We start from the raw sequence: 27,873 nt of genomic DNA on the forward strand, positions 1-27,873 counted from the left end.
CTCCTTGTATATTTGAGTAATTAGACCTTCAACGTATTTTGTTATAGAGATTTTTTCCCAGTTTGTTGTTTCCCTTCTGATTTTGGTTGCATTGTTTTTGTTTGTACAAAACCTTTTTAATTTAATATAATCAAAATTATTTATTTTACATTTTGCAATTTTTTTCTAACTCTTGCTTGTTTTAAAATCTTTCCTTTTCCAGAGATCTGACAAGTATAATTTACTTACAGTTTCCTTCTTTATATTCAAGTCATTCACCCATTATGAATTTATCTTGGTGTAGGGTGTGAGATGTGGATCTAAACCTAATCCCATATTGTTTTCCAAATTTCCCAGCAGTTTTTGTCAAATAGTGGATTCATGTCCCAAAAGTTGGGTTCTTTGGGTTTATCATACACTGTCTTGCTGACATCACTTACCCCAAGTCTATTCCACTGATCCTCCCTTCTGTCTCTTAGCCAGTACCATATTGTTTTGATGACAGCTGCTTTATAGTATAGTTTAATATCTGCTACTGCTAGGCCCCCTTCCTTCATGTTTTTTTCATTATTTCCCTTGATATTCTGGATCTTTTGTTCTACCAAATGAACTTCGTTATAATTTTTTCTAATTCAGTAAAAAAAAATTTTGGTAGTTTGATAGGTTTGGCGCTAAATAGGTAAATTAATTTGGGTAGAATGGTCATTTTTATTATGTTAGTTCATCCTACTCATGAGCAATCAATGTTTTTCCAATTGTTTAGATCTAGTTTTAATTGTTTGGAATGTGTTTTGTAGTTGTATTCTTATAATTGCTGTGTTTGTTTTGGTAGATAGATTCCTAAGTATTTTATATTGTCTAGGGTGATTTTAAATGGTGTTTCTCTTTTTACCTCTTGCTGCTGTGATGTATTGGAAATATATAGAAATGCTGATGATTTATGTGCATTTATTTTGTATTCTGCAACTTTGCTAAAGTTGTTGATTATTTCTACAAGCTTCTTAGTTCATTCTCTAGGATTTTTTAAGTAGACCATAATATCATCTGCAAAGAGTGATAGTTTAGTCTCCTCATTGCCTATTTTGATACCTTCAATTTCTTTTTCTTCTCTAATTGCTACTGCTAATGTTTCTAGTACAATGTTAAATAATAGAGGTGATATTGGGCATCCTTGTTTCACTCCCGATCTTATTGGGAAGGCTTCTAATTTATCCCCATTGCATATGATGCTTGTTGATGGTTTTAGATATATACTGTTTACAGGCCTAGAGACGGGAGGTCCTAGGTTCAAATCCAGCCTTAGACACTTCCCAGCTGTGTGACCCTGGGCAAGTCACTTGACCCCCATTGCCCACCCTTACCACTCTTCCACCTAGGAGCCAATACACAGAAGTTAAGGGCTTAAAAACAAACAAACAAATAAATAAATAGATAGATAGATGTATGCTGTTTATTATTTTTAGGAAAGGTCCTTCTATTCCTATACTTTCTAGTGTTTTCAGTAGGAATGGGTGTTGTATTTTGTCAAAGGCTTTTTTCCAGCATCTGTTGAGATAATCATGTGATTTTTGTTTGTTAATTTGTTGATATGGTCAATTATATAGATGGTTTTCCTAATGTTGAACCTTGCCTATTTAATGAAAAAACAGGTCATTTTCTTTATCATTTCTAATGGCATATTAATATTCTGTTACAGCATATACCACAATTTATTCATCCAGCTAATGGGTACCTTCTTAGTTTCCAGTTCTTTTTTTACTTCACAAAAATAGCTTTTATAAATATTTTTCCTAGTTCACAGTAAGAGAAGCCCTTTTTTCCCCTTTCTTTGGTTTTCTAATACTGGTCTTGTTGGGTCAAAGATTATACACAATTTAGTACTTGAGGAGCATTGTTCTGAGTTATTTTCCCAAATGGCTGGCTCAACTCACAGCCTTATCACTGGTGCATTATGTATCTATTTTCCATTAATCCCTCCAACATTTGTCTTTTTTGGTCATTTTTTGGGCTCAATTTTGCTAAAATGATTAGGTGTGAGTTGGAACCTCTGGATTGCTTTGATTTGCATTTTTCTAATTACTAGTGACTTGGAACATGGGTTTTCTTAGCTTGGTTTTCTTCCTCAGAAAATTTCCTTGAACGAAAACTTGACCACTTATTGATTGAGAAATGGCACTTATTCTTAAATTTTAATCCATTACCTAGATATCTTGTAAATGAGACCTTTCTCAGAGAAACTTGCTACAAAGATTTTCCCCCCTCAAATAACTTGCTTCCCTTCTCATTTTAGCTGTTTTGTTTGTCCAAATTTTTCATCTAGTTCTGTTCTTCTTGCTCCTCTTTTCTTTTTCCTTGTTTAGAGCCCAGTCATAGTTTCTTACCCTTTCTTTTTAAACCTCTCTTCACAATCCACCCTCCATGTTTAGAATTTGTTTTGCTAATGACTAATCCTTCCCTAAATGTATCTTCTCACTTGTTCTCCCTTCTGCTTTCTCCTTTTCTTCTATTTCTGCTGTTGGGTACAAATGATTCCTCCCTCCTTCTTTGACCAGGTAAATTAATTTGTCACCCATTCTATTCTCCCCATTCCTTGTTCATAAAATCTTCTACTTACACTGATTGTGTGAGATAATTTCTTCCACTCTTCCTTTCCCTCCCCATTAGTATATTCCTTTCCCCTTCCCATTCCTTTTTTAAAAGCCAAAACATAACAAAACTCCACCAAAGCTCTATCATATTTGATTCTTTCTGTGACTTCTGATAATAAGTTTCTGAGAGGACACATTTCATAGTTTATACTTAACTCTGTTTCACCAAGTTCCATTTTCCCCATATTCAGTTTTGCTGGACAAATCATTCTTTGTCTTAAGCCTGTATCTTTTGCTTTTTAGAATATCACATTCCAAGTTCTATTTCATTATACTGCTCCTGAGATTGGCTCTTTAAAATTTGAATTCTTTCATTCTAGTTGTAAAATTGTTTTTCTTTGCCATGGAAACTCTGAATTTTGACTGCAGTGTTTTGGGGAGTTTTAATTTTGGGATTTCAGGAAATTGCCAGTGAGTGGTAAGGCCTAGAGTCAGGAGGACCAAGGTTCAAATCTTGCTTCACACTTCCTAGCTGTGTAACCTAGGGCAAGTCACTTAATTGATTTCCTAACCTTACTGCACATCTGTCTTAGAATTGATACTAAGACCCAAGATAAGGTTTTTATTTCTTTGTTGTTGTTGTTGTTTTTGTTTGTTTTTGTTTTTTATTTATTTTTTTTTATTTTAAACCCTTAACTTCTGTGTATTGGCTCCTAGGTGGAAGAGTGGTAAGGGTGGGCAATGGGGGTCAAGTGACTTGCCCAGGGTTACACAGCTGGGAAGTGTGTGTCTGAGGTCGGATTTGAACCTAGGATTCTAGGCCTGATTCTCAATCCACTGAGTGTTTGTTTTTAAGGAGATTACATATGCATTCTTTTCTGTTTTCTGTTCGCCCTCTAGTTTTAAGAAATCTGGGCAGTTTTCTTACATAATTTTTTTCTTTTAAGAGATCTTAAGAGTCATGTTACTGTGATTGGAGCATTACTTACTGTGCATATAACATTACTGTGCTATAAGAAATAACATGGGAAGGGGTTTAGTGGGAAGACCTATAGTGAACTGATACAAAGTAGAATGAGAACCAGGAGATCATTGTGCATAGTAAGAGCAGTGTTGTAAGGTGATAAATTGTGAAAGATTTGGTTACTCTGATCTTAGTATATACATATCAGAAAATATAAGGTAATTTCTGGGGGCACTAGCAGGCGAGACCTCAGATATATAAATTTTTGACCTTTTTTGCTTTGAATTGGACAAAACTTTTATTTTCTTTCATTTATGTTCATAATATGAGTTTGTAGAATATGGAGAGTACATGATTGCAGAGACTTTTGCAATTTTGTCTTTTCTGACTCCACTCCCCCCACTCCAGCACCTAACACAGTGCCTGACACATAGTTATTAGAATGTAAAAAAAGGTGTAAAATTATGTGTATTTATACATATATGTACATACAAATGAAAACATTTTATTGCTTAAAATTGAGTTAGGGTTCTAAAGCTGGTGTTTGCTCGTGAAATTTTAAAATCTAGCTTAAATCAGAAATGTTCTTTATGGTATTATGTGCCTTCTCAATTAAGAGAGCTCTGGAGGAAAATATTAAATATAGATGCCATACCTTAAGAAAAAAAATTTTTTTCCTTGTCATTGAAACTTTTTTTCATTGTGACAAAATAGGCAGAGTCCTGGGTTTGGAATTAGGCAGATTAGGTTCAAATTATCTGACTGGACTCCTTCAAGTAAGTCCCTGTTTAGTGAAGTTCTTTTTACCAGGAATTTCCCTTCCATAAGAGAAAAATCACAAATTCTTTGTTTATTTTGATCAAGCTAACTTTATTTCATTGATTTATTTCTATTGTAATGTTAATTAAATATTGCTTAAAATTTTTTGACTTATCTAAATTTTATCTATTTGTGGTATGGGACATATTATCTTTAGTCTATACTTTTAATATTCTCTAGTTTAAACTATGGAGGAGGACATTCATCACAATCTGAAACGGATCTTCTTCACAGACAGAATTATGGAGCCTCTAATCAGCTTCCTGGATATGCCAACACACATCATTCCACTGGTAACAATCCTATTATCAAGTCTGTCATGAATCCCCACAGATGAAGGGGAGGGGGCTTCAGTGTGTACATATTTTCAGTTGTGAATATGGATGAAAGAGATTCATCCTGAAAGGAAACTCAAATATGAAAACCCAAACTTTCTATCATACTGATTCATTAGTTAAGATAAGACATTTATTAGGCTAAAGCATTTTTTACATCATATTTAGAGAAATAAAATTGTAGTTTTGTTTTTGAGACTAGGTCTCCCTATTTTGCCAAGACTGGAAGTAGCAGCTACTCACAAGCCTGCTCTCACTCCATATCAGCACAGAGGTGGGCAGATTCATTCCTCCTTAGGCAGCCTGTTGGCTCCAGCGTGTTTGCCATCTTGGGGCTGGATTTAGGAATGGATACCTGATAGACGTTTGCCTTTGCCTTGTTGCAGTTCAGAACTCTTGAACTCAGATCATCTTTTGACCTTAGCCTCCTTCACTGTCAAGTGTTATAGGTGGGCACCACCAAGCCCTAAGAGACTGAAGGATTCTTTAAGTAAATTTTAATTTAACTGAAGCTCAGCATTATTCTTTATTTCAAATTAATTGTAAACTTTAAGAATTTGTCTTTGTAAATAAGGGTGGAAATAATATGTGTATTTTTGTAATATATTTTAACATGTAGGTCTTTCTGGAATATTTGATACTAATATGAACAGTGCTGGCCCTAAGACTAAAGAATCTTCCGTGATGAATTTCCTGTCTGCTATTGAATCCCGAACTGCTCCGGCCACTTCTTCAGGAACTACGCTTTTACCACAATTCAGGGCTCCATCATGGCAGACAGGTAACATTTTTGAAAATCTTTCAAATATTATTTATTTATTTAGTTGGTTTGGGGTATTTTCCCATGGTTACATGATTCATAGTCTTTCCCTCTCCTCTTCCCTCCCTCCTCCCATAGCCAATAAGCAATTCAATTGGGTTTTATATGTATCGTTGATCAAGACCTATTTCCATGGTATTAATATTTGCAATAGAGTGGTCATTTAGAGTCTACTTTCCCAGTCATATCCCCATCAAACTATGTGATAAAGGAAATATTTTTCTTCCGTGTTTCTACTCCCACAGTTCTTTCTCTGGATGTGGATAGCGTTCTTTCTCATCACAATTGTCCTGGATCATTGTATGGCTGCTAGTAGAGAAGTTCATTACATTTGTTTGTACCACAGTGTATCCATCTCTTTGTACAACATTCTGCTCCTTTCACTCTAAATCAGTTCCTGGAGGTCATTCCAGTTCACATGGAATTCCTCCACTTCATTATTCCTTTCAGCACAATAATATTCCATCACCAATAGATTCCATAATTTGTTTAGCCATTCCCCAATTGAAGGGCATCCCCTCATTTTCCAATTTTTTGTACCACAAAGAACACAGCTATAAGTATTTTTGTACAAGTCTTTTTCCTTATTATCTCTTTGGGATACAAACCCAGCAGTGGTATGGCTGGAACAGAGAGCAAGCAGTGTTTTAAAGCCCTTTGAGCTTAGTTTGAAATTGCCTTCCAGAACGGTTGGATCAATTCACAACTCTACCAGCAATGCTTTAGTGTCCCAATTTTGCCACATCCTCTCCAACATTTATTACTTTCCTTTGCTGTCATATTAGCCAATCTACTAAGTGTGAAGTGGTATCTTAGAGTTGTTTTGATTTGCATTTCTCTATATAAGAGATTCAGAGCACTTTTTCATGTGCTTATTGATAGTTTTGATTTCTTTATCTGAAAACTGCCTATTCGTGTCCCTTGCCCATTTATCAGTTGGGGAATGGCTTGATTTTTTTTTTGTACATTTGATTTAGTTCCTTATATATTTGAGAAATTAGACCTTTGTCAGGGGTTTGTTATAAAGATTTTTTTCCTCCAATTAGTTGCTTCCCTTTTAATTTTGGTTGCATTGGTTTTGTTTGTACAAAATCTTTTTAATTTAATGTAATCAAAATTATTCATTTTACATTTTGTAATATTCGCTATTTCTTGCTTGGTCTTAAAATCTTTCCTTTCCCATAGAGCTGACAGATATACGACTCTATGTTCACCTCATTTACTTATAGTTTCCTTCTTTATATTTATAAGTCATTTACCAATTCTGAATTTATCTTGGAATAGGGTGTAAGATGTTGATCTAGACTTAATTTCTCCCATACTGTTTTCCAATTTTCCTAGCAGTTTTTGTCAAATAGTGGGTTCTTGTCCCAAAAGCTGTGATCTTTGGGTTTTATATACTATCTTGCTGAGGACATTTACCCCAGGTCTATTCCACTGATCCTCTCTTTTGTCTCTTAGCCAGTATCATATTGTTTTGATGACCAGTGCTTTATAGTATATTTTAAGATCTGGTACTGCTAGACCCCAGTCCTTCACATTTTTTTTCATTATTTCCCTTGATATTCTTGGTCTTTTGTTCTTCCAAATGAACTTTGTTATAATTTTTTCTAATTTAATAAAAAAATTTCTTAGTAGTTTGATAGGTATGGCACTGAATAAGTAAATTAGAGTAGGACTGTCATTTTTATTAACATTTTTGAATTGGTTTTTTTGGGGGGGGCGCGTTTCTGGAGAATTTAATTTAATTAATTTGGAATATTTTTCCATGGTTACAAGATTCGTGTTCTCTCCCTCCGCTCCCGTCCCATAGCCAGTGCACAATTCCACTGGTTTTTACATGTGTCACTGATCAAGACTTATTTCCATATTATTGATAGTTGCACTAGGGTGATTGTTTATATCCCCAGTCATATCCCCATCAACCCATGTGATCAAGCAGTTGTTTTTCTTCTGTGTTTCTATTCTCACAGTTCTTCCTCTGAATGTGGATAGTGTTCTTTTTCGTAAGTCCCTCAGAATTGTCCTGGATCATTGCATTGCTGCTAGTACAGAAGTCCATTACATTAGATTGTACCACAGTGTATCCGTCTCTGTGTATAATGTTCTTCTGGTTCTGTTCCTTTCACTCTGCATCAATTCCTGGAGGTTGTTCCAGTTCGCATGGAATTTCTCCAGTTCATTATTCCTTTGAGCACAGTAGTATTCCATCACCAACAGATACCTGAGATATGGCTTCTTAATAATATCAGAAGCATCACAATGAAAATGTTGTGAGGCTAGAGAGAATAGTTCATGGCAACAGATAGCATTTTGGGGCTACATCAGTGAAAAGAAGATCAGTGAAGGAATTGATCTACCATGTTGGGAAATGGCATAACAGAGGACAAGAGGTAAAGCTATTCCTTGTTTCTGGGTTTTTGTTTTTGTTTTTCCTTTCAAGGAGAATCGTAGTATTTGGATTAGGAAGCCCAGAAGAAAAGTAACTAAGAGAGAATTGAATATAAGATAAGGAGACAGCATAATATAAGTGGCTAGGTGCATTATGGGTAAAGCCACACAGACAGAAGTGAACCAGGAGTAAAGTGACATCTGCTCCTTAGTTACAGTGCTCCTGTGGCCCAACAATCAACTCCTTCTCATATCATAACTCAAGATAAAAAGCATTCTTGAGAACCAACCAAGTGTCTCTGGAGCCACTCTTCTCTCTCACAGTTCTATTGCTATACTCCCTAGTCATGGAGACTGCTCGAGTTGCTAGTTCTTTGAATGAGACCGTGATCTTGCTACCCACATCAGTCATTTAATCCAAATGAACTGCTTACATTCTAGGGTACTGGCAAGGAAGATTGCTGAGACACTGCTAATGATACTTGGAAGATGATAGAGAACAGTGTTAATCTGCCATATAATGGAGTATTTAAAAAGTTTTTTAATTTTAGACTATTGGGAGCTAATTAATTTCTAGGATTGTGATTCGTAAGAAACCTTGAGGAATTGTGAGAATACTGGATTTTTCAAAGAAGCTGAGTTCAAATGCCAGCTGTGTTGTATTTAATTTGTAAGATTTAAATTAATATCAGTCAATAACTCCCAAGTTCTTATATTTCACTAAGTTTATTAATAATCACTTGAAGTAGAAGAAATAACAATAAGAAATAGAAGTTCAAAGTCTGATATTCTAACTAAAGTATGACCATGTGTGTAGATTCTCCTGCTGGCTCTCAGCCAGCTTCTGCAGTGGCATTCAGGGAAGAAGAGAGAGAGAGGGGCAGGGTCACAACAAAACTTTATCCTCCGTATGTTCACATAGCATTCACACACAGTGTAAGCATGCAAATGGGATGTTGAGCATAAAATATCTCTTCCTAACAAATTAGTAGGGGAGCTAGGCATCAGAAGGAAAGAATGTTTTACTGATAGGGATCTCACAGAAACCATTCGAGGGGAAAACTTTGGGACCTTTAGGGGTGGCCCCGATACCCCTACTACATTTAGAGAGCCAATAGAATTGCATTCAGAATCATGTTTACTCTTCAATACCAATCTGGATGCTCCAGTGTCTTAAAAGGCAATCATAATAATAGGTTTCAGACTTTTAGGGCTATATGAGGTTCACCATTATGGGGGGGGGGGTGATTGACTGGGATAACTGGCATTAAAACAGCAGGGTCTGGGAAATCAAAGGTGTCACTCTCTGATTCCAGAGCTCTATAACCCTTCCTCCCCCATCTCATAAAGATCCTTGGCTATTTCTCTGGGATCTTCCACGCTGAGGGGGATTTTCACTTGAGTATAGTGTGGATGAGCCCCGTTTTGGGTATTTTGATGTGAGTTATTGTTTGTCTCATTTGGATTCTTATTCCTATAATTTTTATTATTTCTAAATTGTTATATCTATTTGTCTGATTGCACTTTTTACAGATCATCATTACGTACAGGTAACATATTAATGATTGATTTGGAGATTCTTGCAAAGGGGCTATGGCCACTCCTTGATTTTCTTTTTCTTTTTTAATTTCCTCCTTTAAATTTTTTTATTTCTTTCCTTAATTCCCCCACTAAGCCATTGTTCTCTTCATCTTTCTTTTCATGGCCATAAAGACATAAACTGCTACTCTCCTCAATTCCTTGAGATCCATAGTGGCCCAGCCCTGGCAACTAGTCTTAAAATAGTCTTTGAGCACTTTACAACAATTTTTAACGAACTGTCTCCGTGTTTGTCTAACATCCCTTTTTCTGGGAAGATCCAGGTCTATATATCTACTTCCCAGCTCAATAAGTTTATCCATAAACTGGGAGGAATTTTCCTCCTGTTTTTGCTTAAGATTTTTGAACTTTGTCCATGAACCAGGCCTATCAGAACAAGCTCTCCTTGCTGTTAGTAATGCCTTTCTAGCCTGGCATAGTCTTAAATAATCTTGTTCATTATTCACATGCCATTTAGGGTCAGTCTGGGGCCAATAACTACGGTAGGCTCATCTTCAAAGGAAGGGGTATTTTGCTTGAATCTCTCAATATCTTGGAGGGGGTGAAGGGCATATGTTGCCTTAAAGACACCACATCTCTAGTTTTATTGTTTTATTGAAAGTGGGTATTTCCCTAAAGGAAATTAAATTTCCCTAAAGGAAACTAAATTATTTGCTTTTTCTACCTTTTGGCTGGATATTTGGATTGTTATGGAGTAGTAAGGGGAGGGGGAGGAGTGGGTGAGCTGAGAGGGAGGGGTTGGTCTGGGGGTGGGGTGACAGGGTTGTGGGCAGGGGGAAGGGGCAGGGGAGGGATGAGAGGGTAGGATGGGCAGGTAGGCTGGGTAGAGGAGGGAGGGACTAGGACAGGGGAGGAAGAAGAAAGAGCCAAGGCAGAGGGAGATCAAGCATAGTCAAAAGTGGGGAGAGGAAGAGGTGAGAGCTGGATTGGGAGGAGAGGAGGCAGGGGAGAAAGAGGGAGAAGTCGAGCAGGGGCGGGTGGAGAGGATGGGTTTGGGCCATGTGTGGCCAAAAGCTGAACAAAGTAAGAGAGGAGGTAATCAGCTTGAGGCATGAACTGAGTGGGCTTAGAGGAATCTTTCTTCTTAATATTGAGATTACTCAAGCTTTTCTGATGATTTTCTATTTGAGTCTGTAGGTTATTAAACTAACTTTCTTGAGGAGAAATAGATAACGGGTAACAAAGTCATTCTGAAGCCGTGAACTGTTTGAACTCAGTAAAGTTCTCTGGGAACAAAAGCTAATTCAAATGGAGAGGAAACTATTACCTTAGAGTCTGGGCCATAATTTTAAACACCATACACAGCCATGTCCTAACTTAACTAGTTTAAAAATGGAGGGCAACTAAAATGCTTTAGCCAAAGGCTAAGTTTGGGAGGGAAAGTGAGAAAAGGCAAGAGCTTTCTCCTTGCTCTCACAGCTAGGAATGTGGCAACTCTCCTGGGTTAGTTTAAAATTGGCTTAGAAGCTAGATAGAGGGGGGGGGGTCAGTGTGGAAGGGGCTGCTCTTGGTGTGGTTGCTTCCCACTCTGAGCACACTGAACTCAGCTCTAAGCTGGGAGTTTAAGTTAAGATTTTTGGGAGTGATAAGATTATATGTTTAAAACTATTGAGACTAACGTTTTCACACGTGTGTGTGTGTGTGTGTGTATGTGTGTACACACACACATGTATTGTTAGGAATTAAATTAAGGGTTTGACTAAATATGTGAGGATTCTAAAATAATCTTATGGTTGCCAATCCAAAAATATTATAGTCGAAGTCAAAATGACTTTTAGAAGCTTTTATTTACACAAAAGGGTGGAAAGAGTAAAAGTAGAGGACTACAAAAAGACAGTAGAGAAGATGTCTGACCTATCAGGGCTTGTTAATCCTTGACTGAAGGACCCAGTGTTCCATCTACATGGTCTCCTCCAAGAGGGGAAGGCCTCTCCAGAACTAATCCCTCCAGAAGCCAGGAAAAGATGACCAGCTACTCACTCACCCAGAAAACAGTCCAAGAGCCAAGGTCCAAGTCCAGAGTCACCTCAAAGAGGCAAGTCACCAACCAAAGCTCTAAGCTGAAGATTCAAGCCAAAGACCACTTCTGAAGACAACCTCCTGAAGACTATCTCTATAAGACTGCATCCAGAATACTCTCTTGCTGAAGAAGATCAGGACTTTTATAGTCCTTTTTATCCATTTCCCTCTTCACAGGGGCTAATCACAGCTTCCAAATTGCCCAGCACTGCCCAGGGGGCCAGTGTCTATGGGATTTACACCTCTCATCCTCTGAAGGTGTAAACTCCCATCAACAGGATTCCCAAGTTCCTGACTAATTGAGTTTCTGAGTGTGTGAACTCTTTAAGTAATTGACTTGTGAATTCTCTTACTTGATGGCTAACAAAGTGTTAAATAGGGGTGTTTTCAGTTTTTGGTTGATTAATTTAAAAGTTGCTGATGCTAGACAAAGAAAGTCTGATTCACACTTCACAGTATGTATATAAACATACACACACATAAATATGGGTGTGTGTGTGTGTGTGTGTATATATATATATCTGTTTAGTGGTGTTTGGTTCTAGCTTTATAAATCACTTCTCCCCCTAAGAGGAATAGCACTTTATTCTAAGTAGAAAAGACCTGTTTAATTTAAATTTTCCTACTTAAAGGCTGTGTGTGTAGTATAGCAGAGTTGTGGAAGATTCATTTGTATATGTTATATGATACTTCCCAAAACAGAAAAAATCCTTTTATTAATAAGCAGAGCTATCACAAGATATTAAAAAGGACACAGAAGACTTTTATGACCTATTTCAAAGGATAATTGATACCTTTGTAAATTTCTGTATTTTATTTACATTATTTTTTTATTAATTTAATTCCCTAAAACTAAAATCAATTAATTAATTTGGGGTGTTTTCCCATGGTTACATGATTCATTTTCTTTGCCTCCCTTCCCTCTACCCCCCTCCTCAAGCCAATAAGCTATTCCACTGGGTTTTATATGTGTCATTGATCAAGGCCTATTTTCATATTATTAATATTTGCACTAGGGTGATCGTTTAGAATCAATCATATTCTCATCGAACCATGTGATCAAGCAGTTGCTTTTCTTGTGTTTCTACTCCCACAGTTCTTTCTCTGGATCTGGATAATGTTCTTTCTCATAAGTCCCTCAGAATTTTCCTGGATCATTGCATTGCTGCTAGTGGAGAAGTCCATTATTGTTTACATTAATTTTAAAAATTCAAATATTCTAAAGAATAAAATTCATTTTGTTAACTTTTTAAATTTAGAAATCATTGTAATCAGTATAAGCTTATAACAAAATTGACATCAAGTTCTAAGCTTTTAAATCATATAATATAGGCATAGTTGAATTTTTTTCATAGTTATACTTATTTACCTTTCAGTGCTCAATTAGAGTAATTTTAATAGAATTCTTAAAATGTTAAATAGAATGGAAATGTTCTCTACAATTTCCTCATTGTGAAATAAAAGTGACCTTAAATATGGAAAGAAGGAATGATGATTTCACAATATCTTAGTACCACATTATAACCATGTATTTATTAAATATATATAGAAACTTTTCTTTTTACTAAATTTGCTGAAGCCACCAGAAATTTATTTAGACTCACTTTTGAAGTTCACTTGATTTAAAAAAAAAAAAAAAAACCAAGGAGTAGAGACAGGACAAGGTATAGAACACATAATAGTATGATGTTGTTAATAGACATACAAGCCCTTAAGCGCCTAAGAAAAATATCTGCCTAAGAAAATTTGAAAGTAGGCACTATGATAATATCGGAAATCAGAAGACCACATCAAAGTTTACAAAGCTCTTTCCTTATAATCCTGTGAAAGAGCTATTTTTATTAAGGTTCAGACCCAGATCTTTCCTGACTCCAAATTCAGTATTCTTTATAGTAACTAGTACTGTAGGTCAGAAGTAAATATATGTCCAGTTGTACAAATGATATTTTACTGCCTTTTCTATGCTGAGTGAACAAGTTGGCCTTCAGAACTCCTTTATATTCATCTTTACCATTCATTTGGTGTATGAGGCCTGAGGAATCACTTAGATCACTTTATATAATCAAGAAGGATTACCATGGGACCCCAGCTATTCCCTAACCTTCAGTTATCTTTGAAGTCTACTGTCCACACCACACAGGTACATACATACATGTTAGACCACTGCTGCCATTATTTCTGGAGATGTTGGGATTGGTATTAAATCTGTTTGGGGGATTAAATTTGGAGAGCATGATAGTGAATGAGTCTTTATTGTAGGGATGGGGAAAGAACAAATCACAGAATTTAAAGTCTCCTATTATGTCCTACATGCTTTCTCTGTACCACTTCCTTTTCTTACACAACTCTCTGCATTTCTATATAACACGTCTATCTAGGGAATAGGCAGTGGGAAATATAAAGATTCTTTTAGCATGAAAAATCTCCTGATGTGAACACTCCCTCCACCATCACATAGCACCTGTCTTGGCTTGATAGAGAAATTTGCAGTAGTTCCTGTGGTACATAAAGGTTAAGGGACTTGCCCAAGAGTTAGAAGGATGTGAGTCCACGTCTTCTAACTCTGAAGCCCAAAATTTTCTTCAGTGTGCCACATGGCTCTGGTTTTAGAGCATTCATTATTAATGGAAGTTAATATGTAGGCATGGTAAGATAGAATAACATAAGTATAATTTTGAATTAATTTAGGGTTAATTTGTTTAGTTGAGTTACTATTGCCTTATTATTACCATATAACCTCTTAATATAGCCATCATAATAACTAAAAACTAATTGTTAGAATACTTACTAGTATTACTAGTTGCTAGTATTACTTGTTGCTAGTACTGTACTAGACATTTTCTCATCTTTGTAAGGAGGCCACTTTTTAGTTTTAAAATTATTTTATTTCTTCCCATATTCTCATTTTTGAATAATCTTATAAAACCAAAATCCAATAACATAAACCCAAATAAATAATTGAAATATCATTACATTTTGACTCCCAGCAGTTCTTTGTCCTAAGTCCCTCAGAATTGTCCCTGTTCTTTGCATTTCTGGGAGTACTAAGTCTATCACAATTGATTATTCCACAATATTGCTGTTACTCTGTACAATGTTCTCCTGGTTCTGTTTATTTCACTCTGTATCAGTCCATGAAGATCTTTTGGGCTCTTTCTGAAATCATCCTGTTCACCATTCCTTATAGCACTATAGTATCCCATCACCATCATAAATTACAATTTTTTTGTTCACTCCCCAATTGATGGACATCTCTTCAATTTCCAGTTCTTTACCACCACAAAAAGAACAGCTATATATACAAATGCAAGTAGTTTCTTTCCTCTTGTTTTGCTTTCTTTGGGATACAGTCCTAATAGTAAAATTACTGGATCAAAAGGTATGCACTGATTTAAACCCTTTTGGACATGATTCCAAATTGCTCTTTGGAATGGATGGATCAGTTCACAGTTGGAGGGAGCACTTTTTGATATTTAATGGAGGTAGGGATATTTGAAGTAGAAGTGGAACCTACATATTAGGGCCATATCGAAAGAGCTTTTACCACCTCATTTTATTACAGTCTTGCATCTCTTATAATATTTTTTGCTAAGGAATAAAAAATAAGGAAAACGTGTCTTAACAAAAATGTGTTCTTTTATCATTTTAATATGAATTTTGTCACTAGCATGTGAGCAGCTTAATAATTTAATTTGTAATTTTTTACTCATTTAACTGTAATTTGGTTTTTGGCTAGACTCTTTTTGAAGGTGAAATATGTACATTTGGCTTTACATTTTTAATTACCCTGTTGTAAAAAAAGATGAATTCCAATTATATGTGAACTTAAAATGTATATATATATTTCTGATTTAATAAAACTTTATTACTTTGGGATAATTCAGGGATTTTCAAGAGTCATTGCTATTTATTTTTCCTTGTATTTAAAGATGTAAGGTTGGTATGAGAATTTTTCATTGCTGTAAAATCTGTACTACATATGTAGATGTTTGTTTGTGCTATGTTTTTACAAATACTTCTTGATTTTTTCTCTCTTCATAGGTATGCATTCCTCAACAGCATCTGAGCTGTTTGTTACTGGAGCTTTGCCAACCACTGGGACATTTCCACCAACATCCACTCTTTCCACTTATCAGCATCCCAACACTTTCAGCAATAGAAACTTTGCTACTACCCCACCTCTGACACTTCAAGATTCAACTTTCAATAATACTTCAAATGGTATTTTAAATCCTCATGACCCTTTGCTACAAGTCAAGACTTCACAAGGTACTATTCCAACTGCTTTGGCATTTGAACGCTTGGGCAGTTCTGTGTTAAGTACCAGTGTACCACCTCAGTCTTCTACATATCGTTCAGCTCAAGAGTCTGCACCCCATCTTTTACAACCTCAGTTTGGCTTGTTGTCTTCACCCCTTGGAGGAGGCCAACAAGCTTCTCAAGCCTATAGCTCAACAGTTTTTACTGGTTCTACTACATCCATTGAAAGAGTTCTTCGAGAATGTAGTGTTATTAAACACCATCAGCGGCCTTCAAATACTCAGGCTATTCAGGCACAACTGGCTGGTTCACAGCATTCCTTACCTAGTTACTTTTCAAATGCAAGTGTAGCTGATTTTCAGGATACAACCAGGCAGCCACCTTTATCTTGTAACCCAATTGGAGATTCTACTCAGGTGAGCAATGGAGGACCACAACAAAAGACCTCCCAGGTCTCAGTGGGACTAGCTCAGTCTTACCCATCTACAATTCCATCACCCAGTTATCTTCCTACTTCAAAAGTAAAAAACTGCTCTACAAAGCAACCACCAAGGTCAGCTAAGACCCCCAAACCTCAGAGTGTGATGCCTCCTGTGCTAAAACAAAGCTATTCCAAATCTTTACACAACCAGAGTTCTGTGATATCAGGCCAAGCACAAATTTATTCTACAGCTCAGCTACCCAGCCTTTTATCAGTTAGCCAATCCCAAAATTATGCTTCCACGCAATCACATAACGTGCCATCTATTGTTCATTCACAGGTTTACACCCACAATAAAGTTGAGAAGTTGCCACCCTTATACAAAACACTGACTTTTTCTGGGCAATCTCAAACAGTAACTTCTGAAAGTCAGACAATTAGTTACTCCTCTGATCAACAGCAGGTTTTATCTTCAGTTACAAATGAGAACTACACTCAAACAAGGGATATTTCTTCAGTTAGTCAATCTCAGAGCTATTCTTCTGGTCACTCTCAGGGTTTATCTACTGTCAGTCAATCACAAGTTAATTTCTCATCTCAATCACAAGTTTTGTCGGCTGGTAGCCCTTCAGAAAACTATACTTCAGGTCAGTCTCTAACATTAACATCACCTTCTCTTCCATTTTCTTCTTCACCTCAAGTTCAGAATTTGCCAGCTTCTAGCTCCACCCAAAATTTTATTTCTATGCATTCTTCTCAAAGTGCTCACACTCAAGGATCATCATCACCACAGTCACAAAAATTTTTGCCAACTGCCCAGTCCTCTCCTTTTGCATCCCCTGTTCATTCACAAACTTTACAAAATAATAGACCTTCCTCTGATGCAAAATCTTACACTAAAAGAAAATCTGATTCTACTCTGTTTACATCCTCAAAGCAAGAAGATGAATTTCCAGTACAAGATTTACAAGTGTTACGGCAGCAGACATCTCTTAACTCACCAACCCAGGGTGAAATTAATGCTCAAGATCCAGCCTACAGAGTTCCAAAGGCAAATGATAGATACCCTCAGAGTGTCATTAGAAGTAATTCTTGCCTTGAAGATCAGGTTGTTGGTGTTGCTTTACAAGAGCGAGAAAAGGAGGAAAGAATAGTCGGCCCGGTGGCACATCTTACCCAGTCAATTGGACCAATTCCTAATGTGTCAAGCCACGATATTAAGAAAGCATCTAATTTAATGCAGTCCTCACAAATAAACACTAATGCAAAAGAATTAAACCAGCAGCATCCTCTTTTACCGAAGGTTCATGAAGTACAGGTCCAAGAACAGCAGAGTCAGGCCATTCACCCTGCCCCACAGATTCAGATTCAGACTAATGCTTTAAGACAAGTCCATCAACTACCCTTGCCTAGTTCACAGGTGCTTCTTGAGACTGGATATGACTTGCAAATTTTTCAACAGTCAATATTGCAGGCAAGCTTAGACCAAGCAAAGGCATCTACACAGATTCAGCCAGTTCAGAGTTCTCAGCAAATAGTACATCCCTTCCTTCAGTTGGACAGTCCGATTATTCAAAGCAATGGAGGACATTCTCAGCAGCAGCTTCATCCCCAAAATCCCGAGGTTTTGAAAATGGATCTTTCAGAATCTTCTAAACCATTACAAGAACATCTAGCAGCAAAAGGCCACTTTAATCAACCAAATCAACATGATTCAAAGAATCAATTTGTTTCCCTTGGTTCAATGTGTTTTCCTGAGTCAATACTTCTCAATGATGAGAGAAACATTTTATCAAATGATGATGATATTTTAGCAGCTACTGCTGTAGCTTGTGGGGTTACACCATCTGATTTTGCTGAATCAGCTTCAAGTGAAACAATTCCAACAGTTGAAAATGGTGATGACCACAAATCCCATTTTCAGCAGTCAGCAGATATTAGACATGTGACTCCAGACTTTAACTCTCTGACAGCCATGGTAGAAAAATCAGAGAATCTAAACAATATTTCCTTAAATGGTAGCCAAATTACTATAAACCTTTCATCTTTACCCATCATTCATTCAAAGAATATGAACCTTGATCAGAAGCATCTTGAAACTCCTGATCAAAATATAACCCCCTCAACAGTTGAGGAGCAGCAGCAAAGCTCTGATACAGTGAATAAAATCTCTAATATTACTCATGAATCTGAAGAAGACAACGAAGTCCCTGCTGATGGTGTGTTAAATATTAGAGACCAAGAGTTTGTTACTAGTAGTAAAAGTCTGAGTGGAGAAACTGCTGTTTCAGAGAGTGAATTTCATATGACTAGTGATAATAGTGCTACAGGGTCCCAGAATAAAGTCTCACTTCCTCTAATGACTATGGCACAACCTGGGGATATGATCAGTGTCAAGACTGAAGAAGATGACCAAGATATAATACAATTCAACCTTCAGAAAAGAAGACTTACAGGAAAGGGGCTGATGAGGGATGAGGATAACAATAGTAACCAAAAACAGGTGAAATGGCCCCCACAAAATAAACGTCAGAATTCAAGGGGCACAGATATATGCTTGCCATTTTCTCCTTCTATTTCAGAATGTTGTCATGATGGTTATCAGCATCAAGAAAAGATGAGACAGAAGATCAGAGAAGTTGAGGAGAAGCAGCCAGAAGTGAAAACAGGATTTATTGCCTCTTTTTTAGACTTTCTGAAATCTGGTCCTAAACAGCAGTTTTCAGCCCCTGCTGTAAGAATGCCAAATAGGACTCGGCGGCCAGGGACCCAGGTTGTTCGTGCACCTTGCCACACTCAACTCCCAAAGACTTCATCTACTTCACCTGCAGTGTCTGAAGCTGGGAGCTTTAGTCCTTCTAGAAAAATTGATGAACTCAAGAAAAATTTTGAAGCTTTACCGTCATTTTCTTCTGATGATGAAGATTCTGGAAGCTGTAGTAATGATCTTCAAAAGAGCATCTCTACTGTTTTATCAACTTTGGATGATACTTCTGATAAAAAAATTAAGTCAGGTAAATTTTACATTGTGGGTCATGATTTTAACAGCACTAGCATAACAATTTCTAATGGGATTCTCTATTTTAGGCTTTAATTTTTTAATGTACACAATGAGATGGGAACAGGATAGAAAATATTGGACTGTAAAGTAACGTGTCTTCATTTCAAATACCTTTTTCAGGAGGAGGTGGTTACTCAGTTAGAATGGATGCTGCATTCATTGCTATTTTCTTCAAGGTGAAGAAGTGAAGAAGAGGGCTGGCCATAGCTTTTGTTTTCTTTCTTAGTAGCTTCTGGAAAATACATACAAAGATTTTTCTAGAAAATTTGGTTGGGAAATACATCTGAAGTTCTTCAGTTAAGAAGTTTGTCCTTTCTTAGGCAAGGCAATTAAGGTCCATATTGAAGGAAGTTCATAGGGACAAGTGAAGGTTAAGGAAGACAGGAATAGATTCATCAATCTTATTATTGAACAAGCAGCCAAGGGCTTTCCTAGGATTAAGGGTTGAGGTCCAGTCAGTTGATGAGGCAAAAGTCACTAAAGTGTGGGCGGACACGTGTGTATGTTCTCAAGTGTTTTTTTGCATAAGATAGTCTGAGGATTAGTTGATAAATTGAGATTAGGACCAGAGATTGAAGAGGAGGGAGAATATAAATCGACATCAGAGAAAGCTCCAAGTAAACTTTGTTATTATAGAATGTGCAGCAGTAGGTGCTGCTTTTCTTAGTCTTCCTTTCTATTCCATTCTTGTCAGATGGCATCATGCCTTCTCCAGGATTTGAATATTCTGCTGTGGCTTGAGGATGTTTGTCACTCTCCTGTTTCCCACCCATTCAAAGATTCTGGCAACCAGACCACATGAAACAGGGCAACTTTTAATGGGATTTTTTTGTTTTTAAGGGGTGTCAAGCCTCCTGTTGGCATGTACAGTTTTATTCTTCTGGATTTGAAACAGCCATTAACTTACAAAAGTGATGCCAAATAACTGATGTTCTAAACATCTTTGGACAAAGTTTACCTGGTTTATACTTAATTTCTGCTACCTCTATGTAAACATGTGTCCTTGTGTGGGGATGTCTCCTGAGTTGTGGCATAGAGAGAATCCTGGGTTTTTGGAGGCTCTATATAGGTAGAGGTAGAGAGTAAGGACTAACCTCAAAATTCAGAGAAGCTTGTTAACAAAATGGCTACATGCAGAGTGATGAATTTTTCTTTTTCTTTATTTCTTTATTTTAAAATATTTTTCCTGGGTTACATGAATCATGTTCTCTCCCTCTCCATTCCTGGAGCTGACAAGCAGTTCCACTGGATTATACATGTGTTATCATTTGATACCTATTTCCATATTATTCATTTTTTAAATGAAGGATGATGAATTTTTCAATCATTTCACATCATTTTGGTGGGAAAATTTATCAATCTATTTTGTTTTAAGATCACCTTCATTTTGAAAGCAACAAACTGGAAAAAAAAATTTATAACAAAACTCTGACAGAGGTTTAATTTCCCAAACATATAAGGAGCTAAATCAAATCTACAAAAAAATCAAGCCATTCCCCATGTCAAGGGACATGAATAGGCAGCTTTCACATGAAGCAATCAAAACTATCAATAAGCACATGAAAAAATATTCTAAATCCCATCTGATTAGAGAAATGCAAATTAAAACATCTCTGAGGTACCACCACACACCTAGCAGATTGGCCAATATGTAAGCAAAGGAAAGTAATAAATGTTGAAGGGGATATGCCAAAATTAGAATACTCATGCTTTTTGCTGGTGGAGTTGTGAAATGGTCCAACCATTCTGGAAGGCAATTTGGAATTATGCGCAAAGGGCTTTAAAAGACTGCCTACCCTTTGACCCAGCCATACCACTGCTAGGTTTGTACCCCAAAGAGATAATAAGGGAAAAGACTTATACAAAAATATTCATAGCTGTGCTCTTTGTGGTGGCAAAAAATTGGGAAATGAGGGGATGCCCTTCTATTGGGGAATGGCTAAACAAATTGTGGTACTGTTGGTGATGGAATACTATTGTGCTGAAAGAATGATGAACTGGAGGAATTCCATGTGAACTGGAAAGACCTCCAGGAATTGATGGCGAGCGAAAGGAGCAGAACCAGGAGAACCTTATATAACATGGCACAATCTAATGTAATGGACTTTTCTACTAGCAGCAATGCAATGATCCAGGACAATTCTGAGGGGCTTATGAGAAAGAACACTGTCCACATCCAGAGAAAGAACTGTGGAAGTAGAAATGCAGAAGAAAAACATATGATTGGTAACGTAGTTTGATATAGATATGATTGGGATGTAGATTCTAAAGAATCACTCTATTGCAAATATGAGTAACACGAAATAGGTTCTGAACAATGATACATGTATAACCCAGTGGAACTGCTTGTTAGCACCAGGATGGAGGGGAAGGGAAAAATCTTGTAAACATGGGAAAATATTCTAAATTTAAAAAAAAAGATTACCTTCATCTTGTAATACCTCCCTTTTCCCTTCCCCACCCCAAGAGCTAGATCCCTTTTTAAAAAGAGTAAAAATGAAAGGGAAGCAAGAAACCACTTCATCAAAACTAGGTGGCATAACAAAGTTTGGAAGTATGTGCTGAATTTCTCATCTATATCCTTGCAAAGAACAGAGGGAAATGCATCCTCTTCTCTTTTCTTCTGGATCAGGCTTACCATCATTATGATTGCATGGTGTCATTTCAGTCTTTGTTCTTTGAATTTACATTGTTATAGTGCATTCTGCATGTTGTTTTCCTGGTTCTGTAGCCTCTTTATCTCACTTAGTTCATATGTTGCCTTTGGATTCTTCACATATATTGATTCTTAAAATGCAAAATATTTCATACCATTCATACACCATGGTTTGTTTAACCACTCTACAATCATTGAGTATTGACTTGGTTTCCAGTTTTTGGCTGTTATAAAAAGTAATGCTCTCGATAGATACTTTGGTCTGTGGGGAATCTGCCTGTGACACCCTTGGGTGTTAGCCTAACACTGGGATCTCTGGGTCAGTGTAGCTGTGATAGCCCCTGAAGACTATCTACAAAGCCATGGAAAATTTGGGATGTCAGTGCAGGGAGAATTTTGTGGGAAGAAGCAGGTGGCTTCTTGCTGAGTATAGGTGCTTGACTGAAAAACTGCCAAGAATAAACCATATTAAAATGTAATTGGGAAATATTTAACAAAATAAATGGAAACAGTATGACATAGGTAATGTTTTTTAAGTTAATATTCTGGGAGGCAGTATGGATCAGTGGAAAGAGCAGTGATTGGAGTCCGAGGCCCAGAGTTCAAATTATAATTCATGCTTAGTTAACTAATAAGTGACTCAGACAAATCATAGCCTCCATGATCCTCAGTTCCCTCTTTTGTAAAATTAATGGGTTATATTGGATAGCCTATGAGATCCTTTACAGACTAGATCTCTTGATCTTCTGATTGTGGAAATTTTAATAAAGTCATGAAATCCTTCACATTTCCAGCTTTTCAGGTTTGGGAAAAAACTATATTAATAAAGTATGAAGAACCCAGTGTTGTAAATTTATTATAAAAGTGGGTTTAAACTATTATATTAAAATTTTGGTTGTTTTCGGTTTTCTTTAAATTGTTGTTAGATATATCCCTTTCCTTGATGAATCTTCCTCTTTAGCAAAGAGCTAGAAGTGTCTGGGGTCAAATTTGAACCCTGGTCCTCCTGACTCCAGGCCTGGCACCCTATCCACTGAGCTACCCAGCTGCCCTAGATGTCGTACTTCTTAAAAACAGGATTTCTAAAGATCATTCTTTTATATTTTTGGTGTAGAATTAATGGAACAATTTGTGCCTAATTGAATTCCTGAGATAATATGAAAAACTGGTAAAATTCTTCTTACCCTGGAACACATGGGTAATTCTTTTGTGGTAACAAAGAATCAAAGCTTCTGTTGCAAGCTCTCCAGACTGTGTGCTTCAGGGGCTCCTGTCCAACTCAGCTGGTAGGAATGAACAGACATCCTTGCAGCCTCCTTGTTTCTCCTCAGCTGGTTTCAGCCCCAGGCCCTATGGTGTAAGCTGATGCTATAGCAGAGGGATGAGTGGGAACCAGGAACTTGGCAGTAGAGCTCAGTAGTCATACTCACATAGCACAATCAGGGCAGTCTTGTGCTGCTTCTGTTATTTTCCATCTACCCTGGGGAATTTTGGATGGTGATGGCATTGATAGTGGAAACAGATAAAAGCCTGCAGAGGGTTTGGGCAGCATCAGTGGTCAAGGAGAGGTGAGTTCACTGCGGGGAGTGGTAGGTGATTATCCATCAGCAAAACTATTTTAAGGGTCTACTGTGTCCTGGACAAGGTGCTAGACTCTGAGAATGCAAAGAAATTTACAGTATAACTAGAATAAACAGTAATGGGGAGTGAGGGGTACCATTGTTAGAGACTGAACAATTCTTGATGGGTTTCTTATAGAAGGCAGCACTAGAGCTGAGTCTAAAAGGAGCTTGGTTGGTAAAAATGTTTTTACTCATACAGATAGATACACCATTGAAAAGGTTTGGACACCATTGTTTTAGAGGGTGATGAATGTTGGGAAGTTTGCAAAGCCTGCTCAGGTCACACATGCCTTGTCCTAAATCTCTTTGGCATACCATACAATGCAAAAAAAGTTATTAAATTGTGATCTCTGTTATAGACATGTTCTTTATTTTTTTTCTCAGTGCAGTTTTTCTTGTGCACATTGCCTATAGGGCATGCTAGAAAACATGTATGGAGCAAATGGTTAGCATGGATCTTTTGCTTAAAAGGTCCTGCATATCACTGCAGAATCCTGTTTCACTTATAGATGAAAGGTTTTTGTTATCCCAAATTGCAATCAGTAAACCCTGTATCCGGGTTAATCTTCATTAAAGAACCAAGAGATGGAACAGCTTGTTTGTGGAACAACCAGCAGGCCATTGTGACTGGATTGAAGAGTACTTGGCTGGGAGGAAGGTGTAAGAAGCCCAGAGAAGTGGGAGGAGGCTGGATTATGAAAGACTTTGGATGTCAAACAACATTTTGAATTTGATCCTGGAAATAGTATGGAGCCACTGGAATTTGAGTAGGGGGAGTGACACAATTGGACCAGCAATCTATTGCATTTGTCCAAATATGAGGTGATAACAGTCCTGTACCAGACTGGTGTCAGTGTAGAGCAGAGGTCATATTTGAGAGATGATGCAGAGGCAACAGAAGACAGAAGAATCAACAGAAGACAGAAGAATCAATATAGAGGCTGCTGGGGTAAGGGTGGGATGAGAGATAATGAGTAATCTACATTGGTTCCTGAGAGACTAGGAGGATGGTGTTGTCCTCAACTAGAGAAGTAAGATGGGAAAGAGAAGGGTTTGGGGGAAATAGGTTTTAAATATACTGGGTTTAACTTGTCAGTTGGACATCCAATTCAATGTCTGAAAGGTAGCTGGACATAGGAGACTACAGATCAGCAAAGAGGTTGGAACAGGATAGATAAAAAACATCAGGAAACTGAGACCCCCCACATCAATCTAATTTGGCAGAGCTTAGATTCAAATCTAGATTATCATACTCCAAATTCCTACTGCTCAGAAGTATGCATTCTATAAATATTATGTATTCTTTACCTAGGTTACCTAGGTAGCATACTCATAAAGTTGGGAATCTACTGCAGAATATAGCTAGTGAAAGCCTTCTGTCTCCCTCTTCAAGGATGGCCTTTATGCATGAGCAGAATACCCATAAAAATTATTTATAGGTGAGAGAGTAAGTATATAAGTTGGTAGTCATTGAGGTAAAATCTGAGTGATTCCACCCCCTAACCCCCCATTTCTAAGGCGTCTTCAGATATTTTTGAGAATCTATCCCTTGTCACCTCCAGCATAGATCTTCTACATATTTGGTCTAATCTAGCTCCCTTTTTCCATCTTTGTTTTCTTCCGTTCCAATTCATTGTCTGTTTGCCTTGTTCCTCCAGGAACACTAATAAATGAACTCTGTAGATTAGGCTTTTCTATTCTTATTCTTCTAGAAATACATCTGGATATATGATGAAGTCCAAATGTGATGGATTCACTGCCTTGGATGGTGAAAAGCATGCTTTTGAAAAGATGTGCAAAGATTTTTATTCCTTATGAATATTTCTGGTTCTTGTTTCAGCTTTTAAATACCTTTAGAGAAACTTTGTTTAACTGGGTCTTTTGCCAAGCCCACTTTAAACTCTACACTGTATCTCATTTTTTTGAAGTGGTGGCACTGCTCAAAATCTAGCAATATCTTGCTCTTCTGAAAGGTTTTATGGAGAGTTGACATTCTAAACTGGTATTGTCTTTGCCATATTTCAGGCCAAGAGGAAGTGTTTGCTGGCTTGAGGTAGTTTCTAGGCCCTTTCAGTCTCCTTGTTGTAGCTATTGAACAACAGTTAAATTTAGCCGTTTGAGCATGGCACACTCGTGGCCGTCCACGATGTCCTCAGACAGCGTCAGGATGTACTGGCCCTTGTAGTAGTTAATGAGATTGAGGTACTGTAACGTAGAGATGACATCCTCCTTCCTGATGCTCACTGATCTCATTGATTGTAATCTGGCACCTCTCCCCACTCTCAGACTTCAGGCCCATGAGGATCTCCAGGATGTTCTGGGACCAGTAGCTGCGATAGGACAGAAGGCCGAGGTCCGAGAGGGGCTTCTCGGGCGTCCCTGTTTTCCCTTCCACCTTAGACAACTCATAGCTGAACTCAGTGAGCAGCTTGCCATAGCCACGGCGCTGGTAGGGAGGTAGAGTCAGAATGCAGGCCGCATTGTAATCCTCGGTGGACTCTTTTTCCTTGGAAAAGTAGCCGACGATGTAGAAGCCCTTGCAGTCATACTCAGTCATGACATAGAAGAGGAAGGGGTCTCTGTCGTAGCACAGGGTCTTGTGGTCCAGGAAACACTTGCCAAAAGACAGAGGTTCTGGGAGTAATTCTTGGTCTTTCGTCCATCAATTTCAAAGAAAGAAACGGTGCCCTTTTGGTAAATCTCATTGCCTGGGGGATGGTGTAAGTCACATTTGGTCAAGTGTCGCTGTAGACACTTAAGGCTTTTTCTGTACTTCAGACAGAACTTGCAGAGATAGAGCACAGGCAGAGCGGGTCAGCTCCTGGGGGTATGGGGAGAAGTACCAGGGCTTGAGGTGGTGCTGGCCAAGCTCAGTGCACTCGATGTTCTTCATGTGGGTGACGATGTCGTGGCTCCGGTAGGACACCAGGCTGCCAGTCATGCGAGGGGCTGACGGAATTCCGTCTGAGCTGTCCTGGGAATCCTCATAGGTGCCTAAACAGTTGGACTTTCTCTTCTGTCCCGGCTGGGCTGCCAGGGTCCTCGGGGTTGAGCCGTTCTGGGGAAAGACAGAGGCCGGTGCCGTCTCACTGGGTCAGTTAAATTTAAACGACCCAAACTTTTATTTTCATTAATAACTTCTTTTAAATCACATGTATTTCTGAGTAAATGAGTATTTCATTCCTCTCTAGAGTCCAGTTCTTACTTTGGGAACTTCTTTCGTTATCATATCGGTGTTCTCACCCTGGAAGTTCCCTCTCCCTTTGGCTCCTTCCTTTTTTGGTTAGTTCTGTCTAGAACCTCTGTTTGAAGGAAAGGGCAAAACTAACCATATCTTTGTTCTTCTCTGGGCTCACTTCTGACTCACTAGACTTTGTTCCTCAAGGACTTTTTACTTGTATTTGTTCTGCTAGTGCTTATTGATTTGTGAATGATTAGATCTCTGTCTTCTCCTCTAGGCAGTGATCTGTTCCTTAAAAGATTAAATAAAATTAGGGGAGAGTGGTGATATGTGACAATTCTTCAGGACTAATAAAAACACTGACAGTGCCCAACATCATATTCAGTATGTCACTTTATAGCCCTACCCACTACCTTCATAAAGAGGGAAAAGAGGTAGGTTTTTCTTCTTTGGACCACTTAATAAGTGCTTACTGAATGATTGAGGTCAAGCTTGGATGTTACAGTTACATAGTTTTCAGTTTAGACTTTTCTATTTACAGTATGTAGTTATCATGTATATTTTTAATTGTTTTTCCTTGCTTCATTTTATATATCTTACTCAATTTATATATGTTCCGATGAGTCTCTGAATCCCTATTTCTCATGGTGCAGTAATTTTTTATTAGCAGCTAAACTTCTGTTTGAAATTGTTTTAGGCAGTATTGATCCTTTATCCTTTAACCATTTTTTTTTTTGGTCACAGTAACTTTTTGAAAAATAGAACAGGTTAGCTATTTTAATTGCATACTTTTTAATTCTTCTAACTTTGTGCCAAACTGGTGCTCTTGCGCCTATTTTAATAAGAAGTAATTTCCTGTTTTAAATAAGTTTTATTTTTGTGATCCCTTCCCCAATACCTAACAGGTTTTTTTTTGTTGTTATTTTTTTTTTAATGACCACACAAAGTGTAGTTTAAAGAATGTGTGATTTGGAGTGGGATCCAAGTTGTGGCCCTCTCCCTTTCTAGGTTCTTGGGGCAAATCTAGAGATCGAAAATCCTTTTTTTCTGTAAATTATTCTAAGGGAAGACTTATCAACTGCTAAATTTTAGGCTTACTGTTTTGCTTGTTGGGAATTGTAATTAGCTAGGAGCTGTAAAGTCAGTTAGTCTGCCATT

At 37.5% G+C, this 27,873-nt stretch overlaps 1 protein-coding gene and 1 pseudogene across 1 annotated transcript in view; one reads left to right on the plus strand and one right to left on the minus strand.

Annotated features, from left to right (window-relative positions):
* The first annotated feature begins 4,568 nt into the window (after positions 1-4,568).
* Positions 4,569-27,873, plus strand: part of QSER1 (glutamine and serine rich 1) — a 51,293-nt gene continuing 27,988 nt past the window's right edge. Inside the window, exons 1-3 of the mRNA XM_044680715.1 lie at positions 4,569-4,643; positions 5,305-5,466; positions 15,556-19,209. Coding sequence (XP_044536650.1) covers positions 5,331-5,466; positions 15,556-19,209 — 3,790 coding nt within the window. The 5' untranslated portion in view covers positions 4,569-4,643; positions 5,305-5,330. The remainder of the gene's footprint in view (positions 4,644-5,304; positions 5,467-15,555; positions 19,210-27,873) is intronic.
* On the minus strand, positions 25,623-26,490 carry LOC123251734 (annotated as a pseudogene).

This window comes from Gracilinanus agilis, chromosome 6, assembly GCF_016433145.1.
Source record: "Gracilinanus agilis isolate LMUSP501 chromosome 6, AgileGrace, whole genome shotgun sequence".
Taxonomy (NCBI): domain Eukaryota; kingdom Metazoa; phylum Chordata; class Mammalia; order Didelphimorphia; family Didelphidae; genus Gracilinanus; species Gracilinanus agilis.